Source organism: Vicia villosa, linkage group LG1 (genome assembly GCF_029867415.1).
Source record: "Vicia villosa cultivar HV-30 ecotype Madison, WI linkage group LG1, Vvil1.0, whole genome shotgun sequence".
NCBI lineage: Eukaryota > Viridiplantae > Streptophyta > Magnoliopsida > Fabales > Fabaceae > Vicia > Vicia villosa.
In genome coordinates this window covers 78,319,768-78,332,442 of record NC_081180.1, presented here as the reverse complement: position 1 = coordinate 78,332,442, position 12,675 = coordinate 78,319,768, and the positions used below count along the sequence as shown (strand labels likewise).

General features: G+C 29.1%; 1 protein-coding gene across 1 annotated transcript; it reads right to left on the bottom strand.

Annotated features, from left to right (window-relative positions):
* Positions 1 to 4,115: 4,115 nt before the first annotated feature.
* On the bottom strand, positions 4,116 to 5,602 carry LOC131610210 (reticulon-like protein B9). Its single transcript, XM_058882104.1, has 5 exons — positions 5,423 to 5,602; positions 5,157 to 5,337; positions 4,930 to 5,059; positions 4,577 to 4,646; positions 4,116 to 4,482 (listed from the first exon to the last, which is right to left on the bottom strand). Exons 1-5 carry the CDS (start codon positions 5,490 to 5,492, stop codon positions 4,313 to 4,315), a joined length of 621 nt encoding a protein of 206 aa, XP_058738087.1. The 5' UTR covers positions 5,493 to 5,602; the 3' UTR covers positions 4,116 to 4,312.
* Positions 5,603 to 12,675: the final 7,073 nt, after the last annotated feature.

The following is a 12,675-nucleotide window of genomic DNA, read 5'->3' as shown; positions in this document are numbered from 1 at the left end:
TTATTAACCATTTGAGTCCGATTACTTGGTTTAAAATCAATCTTAATATTGTTCAAATTTGTTTAAGCTTTTGAAAATTATTTTTTTATCACAATTCATTTCCCGTCTTAAGTTTCAGTTTACTTGGATGACATTAACTTATAGAGCAAAAACTGATTATGAGACAAATGCATTAATGATGTAATTTTTAGACGAGAATGTGATCTTCGAGGTATATGAAGGCCTGCGCCAAACTAATGAAAAGAAAGTATGTTTAAAAAATTGAAGTTACTCGAGAAGAGAGTAACCTGAACGCCTCACTAGCTGCACCAAATAAATTTTTAATGGTCAACCATAATGTTGGTCTTAATTAAATAAAGATAAAATGGAGAAGAATGCAAGTGTAGCCACCATGGTCAATTAAAAAAACAAATTTATATAGGAAGACTCATGCTACAAGAGAACCGCCTCATGGTACAAGAGAACCAATAAACAAATTATAAAAGTCAAATCAAATAATGTCATATTGGATATGTTACACTGTACCCATTCTCACCTAAGATTTTTTTTTGACAAATCATGTACATGATAATGAATAATAAGTTGATGTTATGTCAAACATGAAATATCCACTCTAATTTTAGTGATGAGGTGTCAAACTAATATGACGTTAACCAAGCACTATATGGAATGCAACCCTATCGAATTTAAGTTTTTCTTTCCATTTTATTGTTTGTAGTTGTTTTTTTTTTATACGTCACTTTTAAAATAATAATTTTTTTAGAGAAATATGAATCTAAAATCTAAAATTATGGGAGAGAAATTAGAATTTAGACCTTTTCTAATGTATTTTGCTACTAACAAAATCGGTCGCAATAGATACTAGTGCTTCGTGTTCTAGCTATTATACACCCAAAATATTACGCGTTATTTAAGGTTGTCGTGCGTTTTTGCATATAACAATTGATGCCTTAGGTTTTTCTTGTTTTCATATTCTCATTAGTTTATTTTTATTTTTTTCTGTTTATTTTATTTCTCTTTATATCTATTTTCGTGATTTTTAAGTAAAAGCTAAAAATTTGTAGTTAAGTGAATAGTATTCACAATACAAATTCATTGTAATCGCTCCTTTTTATTTTGATGAACTTGACATGAGCCAACCTTTTTGTTGGAAGTTGGGTCATTGAAGATCAGTGAAAGTGAGATCAAATTATTCTTTGACATGGAAAGTGAGGTCAAGTATCAAGTTAGTGACTACTGATGAGAAAGTGAATGGAATAAAAGCCAAAGTATCTTATATTTGTTATAAAAATAATTAAGAAACTAAAGTCAAGACTGTATAAACCCACTCAGCCAGACATTAATTTAGAAAAAGAAACTCATGTTTTTCTTACTTTAATTTGTTTCTAAGAAAAATAACCATAGGAGAGAAAGAAGAAAAATAGGGAAAATTTTAGTTTGTATCCATGTGAATTTTACTTTTGTATATTTTTAACTAATTTATTATTTTATTTTTTAACTTTTATTTTACGAATTGGAAGATTTTGTAAAAGAGTTCCGATAGTCATTATTTTTATATTTTTTAAGTTTTATTTTGTGTTCCGAAAGATTTTGCAAAAGAGTTCCTGTAGTCATTTTTAACTTTTATTTTGCATACCGGATGACTTTGCAAAAGAGTTCCAGGAATCAATTTTTTATTTTATTTATCGGAAGACTTTGCAAAAGAGTTCCGATAGTCAGTTTTAACAGTTATTTTGCTTACCGAAAGAGTTTCAGAATGAAAAATCATTTTGCAAGAAAAGTGAAAATTCAGACGAATTAATTATTTTTTTTTATCGGAACACTTTCAAAAAGTGTTCCGGTATGACAATTTTTTTATTGGAATACTTTTAAAAATTGTTCCGATTTGCATGTGTAGGGTGCAATTTTCTGATTTTTTTTTTTATATAGTAAAATTGAAATGATAAAATGGTTAAAAATATTAAAGAGTAAAATTGGTAGTTTTTAAAAATTGTAGGGGTATAATGCTAATTATAGGGTACAAAATAAAATTTTCCAAAATAAGATGTACTGGGTAACAAAAACTAGTGGCCACAGCCCACAATACATCATTAGAGTATGGAGAGGGAAAAAATGAATGGTTACTTTTAAATAAGGATAAGAAAATAACGCGTATCCTACTTCCATGTAGAACTTGTTACTAATTGGATTTGGATAGTTAATTAGGATATCACGATCACATATAAAGTACATTGATTATTTTTCTCTATGTGCCTATTAACAAGACATGGACAAGTTGTTGTTAAACTAAAATTCAATTTTTAAGTTGGATGGAAACATACACAATAAATGTGTAAATTTGATGATATTAATTGACAAAAAATTATATGACAACACATATCAACTATCAAGTAGTTAGGTGAATATATTAAAATACACTAATAGGGTTCACTGGTCAAAAAATTCGTCACATTGTAAAGAAGACATGAACATATAACACCCATTTGATCTTAATAATTTAAGAATTTTTAGGTGTCTAATTTTTGTACATATTATTAAGGAAGATTGATTGAAACTTGATCTAAAGAAGAAAAATTGTGTCTTCGTTGGTTACGTAAAATGTAAAATGTGTAAAGAGGTTCAAGTTATAAGATCTAATTTCAAAGAAGATGTGGTAACCAGTAGAAATGTTCCATTTGATGAGTGGTTCACGTTGAAGTAGTCAACTTCAACAGATATCATCAGAAAGGGGAACTTTCTGCAACAATGTGCTTCGGGTGGATATTGAGATGTCGTTAGTGAAAAATATGCAGGTAGTACCTAAATCACAAGTCAAACAAGATTTTGATATTGAAACTGATGTTGGACTTGAAGATTTAGGTAGAGTACAAGATTACTATCTCGTAAATAAAAGATGTTCGTCTTATAAAGTCATTGGAAAGATATAGATATTGACAATTTATGTACTTCTTACTAATCCTAAAGAAGATGGAACCCTTAAAGAAACTTGAGAGTTTGTGCAACTTCCTAAGAAGAAAAAGATTATATATTGTAAGGAGAACGAGATGTACAACAGAAAATAAAAAATAATAGAAAAAGAAGGAGAAAAGTTTATAGACCGTCTTCAAAGATCAACCTAACATTTTAAGTTTTTAGGTAAATACACGAGTCTTAAATATTTAATTCATTGTTGTTTTTATACTCCCCACACTCTCCAACATAGAGGGTCGACTAGTTGATCAAACTTCTACATCTTATTCAAATTCTAATATTTATTCCTACATTTTAAGTTCAATTATTCTTTTCTCGTAATAAATTCACATGTTTCAAATATGTCTATTCTTTTTTTACACTAAAATGTTTTTTTTTCTACGACGACATTTCAATTTCTTCTAATTTTTAGCAATTCATATCCATCTATTCTTTTGTAAAGATTAAACTTGTTTACTCTTTTATACATTTTTAATCAAACGTGTTCGTGGTTCATAAACTGCAAAATAACATTGGTGATTCTATTTAGTTTTCAATAACCATTTTAATATAAATATAGTTAACCACAAAAATAGTTTCAGTTAAATTTAAAGCTAGTTTAGAACCAATTTATAATCAGTTTGTATTCATAAACTGATTTTATATTTTAAAGTCATTTAGAATTAATTTTTTTCAATTTTTTATTTTCGAAATTAAAAATATATATTACTTTTAATATTCAGTAGGAAAAAATATTTTTTAAGTAAAAAATATTTATTATTTCAAAATAATTTTATATTTTCAGATTTTTTTCATATTTTCGAAGAAAAAAATTCTGATTTTTTTAATTTCAAATATTTTGTTTTGTTTTCATTTAATTTTTTTTTAAAATAATTACTTAAACAGTTTCAATTAATTTGTAATTTCAGTTTGTTCTTAAAATTGTTTATAATATTAACCATATTTTTTACGTACCCCTCCTTTTGCTTTATAGTCACTGGCCAAACATTATTCCTACCAAGAATACTCTCCTTTCCATTCAAGTTTTTTAAATTTCATTTGCATTCCAATGCACCTTTAAATTTTATATATTTTTAATTATGTTTGACCGAACAACATGAAGTAGATTTTAAACTATTATTATAAGTTTATAGTTTGTTCTTCATAATTAGATACATGCTTTATGTTAATTTTGGTTTCCACAATCAAAGCTCATGATAGCATGCTTTGTATATATGTAACTATAAAATTAAGAGTACATGCAGGAAACAGATCTGCTAATTGCCAATTTATGGCAAAAGCAGAAGAAATTAAAGAGTACATTATTATATTTTAATTCATGCGTGAAAGAGAAAATCTAAAATCATTTGTGCTTCTTTTCTTTCACAGGTCCCCTAGGGATCCTATTGAGAACTGTGGAATCCAATTTGTTGAACAATCTCCTCACATCTTGGCTTCCTTTACTTGCTAGATAATCCACCTCTTCTTCATATCTCTCATACATTATAGGAAGTGTCACAAGGCACACAAATGCTGTAGAAAATAATACATACCATAAACGTCACATATTAATAATAATTAATAATAAACCCTAAATAATAAAATTAATTTGTAATTGGAATCTTACTTGTATATAGTAAATTGACAGTGGTGAAGAAAGTTCCAATTGTAGACATGATCCATAAACCAGCTATTGTCTGAAAAATTCAATCATTTTCATATCAACAAACAAATTAATTAAAAATATATTGAATTCTTAAAAACAAATATAGGGTCACATCAACCGTCACAAATACATATTTAATCACAATTTAACCATGACAAATATGTTATGTGACAGTAATTAACCACGGTTTATTTGTGATAAATTTTGAATCTTGTGCTGTAATTAGTCTTTCACATCTTTAAAGACAACACTGTTAAAAATAATATATGGTCGGTGATGGTGATAATAATTGAAAGTGTTCTAATTCACAATACCACAAAGAAAAATCTTAGGTCTTTTCCAGTTGAAATGTCAAAGAATATTCTCAAGAACAAGTTCAACTTATAATGAATGAATCTAGTGGTTGAATCTGAGATTTCAAAATCATAGATATCAGGAAGTCTCCTGAAATACAACACAAAAATAAATAATGTTAGGTTTTTGAATATGAATTGAAGATATTGATATATTTATAAGGATGTTAATTGAATTAATTAATTACCAAGTGATTAATCCAGCTGCATTATGCCAAACAAAGAGAATGAGCATAAGGGCTATAAGGATGTGACATAGAAGAGTAACTAGATTATATTCAACCACTTCAAAGAGAAACCAAATCATTGAAAATCCAGCTACAATTGCTGCGGTTAATTTCTTGTCTTTCCATAGCAAGATATCAGCAACTGCAAAATCAAAACAAAATCATATCACAATAAAAAAATATTCGAGTCTATAGCGTCACGATCGATAAAAATATTTGAGTCTTACTTTTTCCTCCACCAAGGACTGAGTGAAGTGGTCTACCAAACAAACCAGATCCAACGTAACGGTTTGGCATGGCTATGAATGAATGATTGAAATTGTGTTAAATTTTTGTAGAATTGATGATTTCTAGCACTGTTGTGTTTCATTGAGAGGTGATGGCAATAATATAATACCAAAGGAGAGTGTGGTTCTAAGCTTTGGAAGGAAGAAATTAATGGAATGAAAAATTGTATAGAGAGGTAAGGTATGGCTTTGGCATGGCTTTCAAGTTTTAATTATTTCCTCGTGACCACACATTATTATAAGATGCTACATTGGTAGGTTTCTTGTGTTTAGGGTATATATAACAATGGATATTTTGAGGTGTTTGAATCTATTTAAATTTAATAAGTTAATCTAAAATGTTGCAAATTCGTACTCATTTTCTTGCAATTAAAATAATTTTGTATAATATTAACTACTAATTAAGCTGGTTTAACAAAACGATGTAATTCACAATTCTATGGAAAGATAAATAATACTAGTCAAAGACTGTTCAATTAGAAGTCAATTCTGATTTAATCGATTTAAATTTAACCAAAATTTACTAATTACTTTATAAATAAAGTATTAGAATTCGAAAATTTATTAATATTTTACTTAGTTTTTACATGAGAAATCCAAAGTAAAATGTTGATGTTTGGGCTTTAAGTCTTTTATTTTTTACATTGAACTGAAATACCATCCTCTTAGCTTAAGTTTTTGTTATAAAAATAGTTGAACGAATGTAAATTATTTTTATATATCTCAAGTTAGAGAACTAGGGAATAATTAATAAAATGTCTTGATGGACAATATATAATTGGATACACTTCAAGCGGCCCAATCAAAATATTATCTAGATGGATATCTCACTTGTACCCTTCAAAGTTTTTGCAAGTTTAAATATATTAGAAAAACTAAATTGAGATTGGTAATTTTTCGTCACTCATACAGTGAAACTTCTATTTTGTGACGGATTTAGTGATGTATCCAAATCCGTAATAATTTTGATGTGGAAAAATTTTAGTGACAAATTTTTTTTTCATCGCAAAATTTTTAAATTAAAGTTTTTTAACCCAAAAGGTAATTGTTTTTTTACTCTCACTAACAAAAATATGTGGAATATAATTTTAAAATCCAAAACATAAAAATTAAAATTGGAGGAGTACGTTTTTTAAAAAAAAATTACACATTCTAATTTAGTTTAAATATCCATAATGTTTATATTTATGCATCTTTTGACTTGCAAATATCTGGAATGAAAAATTACATTTTATTTTTCCGATTAGAAAATTAAAAAAATGCTAGAGTTACCACATTTTAGAAATATTTGAAATACAAAAATTTAGACATTTTCCTTCTATGAAATATCCATAACATCATTTAAAAAACAAATTATATATTTAATTAGTTTGTGGAAGAAGTAGATGCTGAAATATCCAACTTACTACTAGATTTTATCAATGTGTTCAATGCAGATGTATGTTTAAGATTAAACAATATAATAAACTGTTAATTTATAGTTTGAAAATGTGTTTATCTAATATTTAAATTTTTATGCAGATTCTTATTATTCGTGAAGAGGTGTTGTTATGGGTTCAGACAATGGAAAATTAATGTGGATTTATCATCTTTATTAGGTTTGACTCTTCTATATGGCAAAGAGAAAAGAAAGACAAGATATTATCGAGGTGTGACACAGGTCAAAACTGTAAATTCAATACAAAATTTAACAATTACTTTCTCAAAAAAACACAAATGTGTGTCTAGGTTGAGATATGTTGCTAATATAAATGGTGTGATATGGATTGTTAAAGTCTATTGTGATATTCATAACCCTGATTTAAAATATTTGGGAATGACATGACCAATTACAATATAGAATTGAGATTCACATTGAGTGTATTGAAAGATCAAAATAGATATAATTTAACATACATCACACAAGTATATTAGGCACAAATTACCTATTGATCATCTTTGAGAGGTTTATATACATAAGTGCAACAACATATTTTAGACATGTGTTCATCCTATGAAGCTTCTGAACATGTTTCATTTGATGTGAATCTTGGACATCACATACAAATGTTTGATTTAACGTCGACGTAGTTGACATTTTCGGTAGGTTTTACTTATTTGGAACATGAACCACAATCCATTTTGATCTAGGCATTAGACAAGGTAATATTTTTGTTCACATCACAAAAGTTAATTTTGAAAGTCATTGCGATTGATAAAGACGTTGCCTTGATTAATGCAATTGAAGTTTTTATTTGACATAGTTAATTTGTTATGTTGCGCTAATATTGATAAAAATATGGAAAAAAAATGAAAACAATATATTTTGATGAATATGAAAGAGTCAATGATGAATTTATGAAGGAATATTTTCTTTTTCTAACTGTGTGGATGAGTATGAGTGGAACTTGTAATATTTTGAGTTAGTTTGTATTGACATTATACGTTTGGTTGACTATGTGAAGGAAACATGTTTGTCAGTCCACATAAAAATATTTTTTTATTATATGAACCAACTGTGTCATGCATTTATGAAATACAACCACAAATAAGTATATATTTTTAATTTGTATATTTTATTTGAAATTAAAAGTTTATTTTTAATTTATGTTCATACCATTTGTTTTTAAGGTGGAGCCAACTTATTGAAGACTAAAAAATATGCTGCAAAATAGTAATAGAGGCATATGTAAAATTTGAGATGGTGCGAACAACATGTTGAAGTTGAAGACGAGTAGAGTAAAAGCATTATCAATTTTGAGCATCGACATGATACTCATTATATGGAAGACTGTGCGATTTTGTGGCTATAAAGGGTATATTGTATATTTCTAAAGAGTTGAAAATGGCGAATAAAATAGGCGTTGGTAAGTTGGCACATGGTTGCTCTGTTGGGAAAACTCATGGCATACTTTGTATTTGTGAATTTATATTTATTCCTATTGAAGATACTCTCATTCAATTTGATATTACTCACTTTTTTTTTTGAGAAAAATAAGGGTGGATTTAGTATGAGTTCATGATGAAGAAACATGGACACTGATGAAATTCTAGCAAGTATATCAAAATTTGTCGCAAGTAATAAAATAATTCATCTCCACATGGATTGTTGTATAACAAAGTAATTGTAATGTATATTTAAAATATAAAATTGGGAGTTTCGTAATGATTTTGAGTAAACGAGAAAAATAATAAAGAGTTGAAAAATTATCATATTAAAGGCGATTAGGTCTTGTTTTGAATCTCGTGTATGTCATTGTTGATGAAGGTGTCTATTTGTCAAAATGGATTTTTTAGAAATTACGAGATTTAACAAGAACATTATACCCAATTCCTTGGTGAACAACTCACTATTTTACACGACAACTCCCTAATCCCTTATGTTACTTCAAAGTTAAAGTAGGAAAATCATATGCGTTAAATCTTAAGTCACAACGTATAATCGTTTATTCCTAAATCATTTACTAAGTTAAATAGTTAATCTTGTTCAGGCTCACATAATTATAACCAGTAATCCCTACAAACCTAAGTTCGATCTATGAGTTTTTCAACGCATAAAAAAAATTACACAAACGATTAGTTGGATATATATATATATATATATATATATATATATCAATTCATGCAAATAATACAAAACCAAATATTTGTTCAAACAGATTCATACAAATGGTCGTCTAACTAACATAATTTACAAGTGATCAACTATATACATAGCAATAAGTTTATAAGAATAATACATGAAACTCACTTATCTAGTAACCCTACCCCGAACTTAGACTGTTGCTAATTCCAAAAGCAACCTCTAACTCAACACTTTGCATCGACAAGGAAAACTAGCATTCCACCTAACTTCATAGAGACTGAAAAGATTAATCTTTCAAATCAATTGTCTAAGAATGTGGCTAAGTAACAAAATAAAAAGGATAAGGCTCAAAGATTTTAAACAACAGATAAAATATTTACATGTAGGCTTAAAAAGGCTCGGAGTTAAACAACAAAAAATGTGCCTCAGTGTGTAAATAAACAAAGCAATAGACTAATAAGAAACATTGCAAACCCTAGCAGATAAATAATTGTATGGAACTCTAAAAAAAAGTAAAAAATGGAAATTTTTGGCTTAAACCTTATTTGTTGAAGTATCTAGAGATTGGGTATAAGCCAATTGAATATTCTCCTCCTTCATAATTTGTCACTTCGCATTTGGAACTTCACTAACAACTTAATTTTTTATTTGATTCTTTTCTGATGGTTCTGTTAGTTGTGGCCCTTTTTATTGTCATTGGTAAGTCAATATACTATAAACTAAAAGAAACAACAACAAGAAACTCATTCATTAAATAAAGGTGCAGTAAAGTTCACAAATTAAAAATGAATAAAGAGAAAACAAAAGAAAAATAAATAACCCTAGTTTGTTAGTTGCCTCCCACGTAACGCTTTTTAAGTTTTTTAGTTTGACTGTTTGATTCTCTAATCAGGTGATTCCTTCAAAATTGTATATGTATGGCCAATTAGTTTAAAATCAAGCTTGATCTTATGCATGCATTTAATTTGATTTCTCCATTTTAAATCAAGTGTGTTCCATCTATGTGCTCACTTATTCTTTCTCAACACTCTTCTAGGCTTCTCTTTCTTCAAACTAGATAAAGAACTACTACTAAGGTCAGGTGGTATCAGTTGTTCTCTCAAGAAAACATGTTTTAGATGTGGAGTGGGCTCTTTTACTTCAAGGATGTTGAATTTTTGAGCTTTTGTTGACAATAAGACCCTTGATTCAAAAGTACTCAGATCTTCACTTTTTCTTGGTACCTTGCCACTATGAAATGTGTATACTTGACGCTCATATTCCTTGACTTCATTTACCATAACATATTAAATAGGAAAGAAAGACTACTCTTTTGGGGACATTACTTCACCTAAATCTTCAACTACATCAACCCGAAAACATTAAGGATTTTCATTATTATGATACATCCCCTCAAACACATTAAAAGTCATTTTCTCGTCTTGAAATCTCGGTATAAGTTCACTTAAATCCAAATCAATCAAAGCTATATTATTTTATAAGAAAGGTCTTCCATGAATTAAAATTATTTATGTATCTTCATCCATGTCTAGAATAACAAAATCGGTAGAAATATTAAATCATTAACCTTAATCAACACATCTTCAAGTACACCATAACGATAAGTAATAGATCAATATACCAATGTGACGGTCATCTGAGTTTGCTTAACTTCACCATAGTTGAGCTTCATCATCATAGAAAAATTCATTAAGTTGACACTTTCTCCTAAATCACAAAGTGCATTCCTAATATCTAGCTTGTCAATGGCAAAAGGAATGGTAATCTGCCCTGGATCTTTAAGCTTTGGTGGGAGTTTCCTTTAGATAATTGCACTACACTCTTTTATCAAAGCTATATTCTCATCATACTTCGATTTCTTCTTCCAATTAATAGATCTTTCATGAACTATGTGTAAACCGACATTTTCTCTAAAGCTTCACCACAAGGAACACTGACTTGATGCTTGGTGACATTCTCCATGGACTTCTTGAACTGGCCATTTTCCTTTTCTTACTTTGATTTTTTTCTTCAAGATAGGATAAGGTGGTTTTAGATGATAAGGGAGTTCGGGATTTGTTTCGTTGAGAATTTTCTTCTTGGTTATTATTAAAGGTGAGTTTCGATCAATTAATTCACCAAGTGTGTATCCTCTCCCAATGTCTTCCTCTTTTTTCTCACTTTTTTCTCTTTCTATTTTTTATTTTTCTCCTCTTCGACTACTCCCTTATGTAACACCCTTCTAAACCCCCGCGGCAATTATAATAATAATCAGAGTAAACATGAAAGAAGGGTGCCACAATTAAGAAAAATAATTAAAATCATAAACCATCTGTCATGCTTTATTAGGAACAATCCACAAAATATCAAAATTCATGATCAACACAGCGGAATATCATTCAACGGTATCGTAAGACATCACCAAACATAAACCAAATGATACATAATCCAAAACAGCACAAATAGAGTATCATAAGTAACTCTAAGTCTATCGTTCCCCAGTGTTACAAATCAGAGCATGACTCGACACGAACTACGGACTAGCCTACGGACTATCCTCACTAATTCAAGATGTCGCTACTCCTTAATCTGAAAATATCAACATGTAAGGGTGAGTCTCATTCACAATTAACAAGTGTTATTAGATCATAAACAATAATATATCATCAGTTTATCACTCACCCAATTGCATGTATTCAGATTTTCAAGAAAATATTCATCAACAATAACACAATTACATCACCGAATACAACACTGGAAACCATCCAATCATGCCAAAATAATAATGCATATGTAATGTACTGACACTATGCATGTGGTACCAAACGTGAGATTAACCCACCCGACCGATCCAACATCTTCAACATACGGCCCAACCGGCACAAATTCCACACAATGGGAATTATGCCCTCACTGATCCAACACATCTTTTGGATTCAGCCACCATATAATTTATGAATGAATGCACACACATAACATACTTACAACATCACCATTATCATCAATAACAAGTATGTACATGTCTCAGCATCATTCAATAACTAGTCATATATCAATCTCAACAAATCACCACAATCATAATATAGTCATATCATAATCACATCGATCACATTGTTACATAATGCCACATATGTCAACAATGCATAACATCACCAAAATAATTTAATCGAAGTTTTAAAATAAAATCGGCTATTGTCCTAAAATGTTATTTAATTAGATAGGATTTTTAATTATGGACACAACGCTTGAAACGACGCTTAAAACGGATGCACGGTTCAAAAGATATGAGTTTTACAAAAATTAAATTTTCTGAAAGTTGTCAGGTGTAACCGGTTACAGCAGGGCTGTTACCAGGTTACACATTACCGTCATTGTATTTGCTATTTGTTACGTTCAACTGTAACCGGTTACAGCAGGGCTGTTACCCGGTTACTGTAACCGGTTACAGCAGGGCTGCTACCCGGTTACGGCATAACCAGAACCAAAAATCACAGTTTTGACAGCATATCAGTCCCTCTACTCATACCATTTCATATCCATACGAATTTCACACCAAAATCTCACCAAATTCAGTCATTTAGCATATTCCTAACATCACACAAATTCAGTTGACATCCATAATCATTCATACGCATTCTCTTGCACCAAA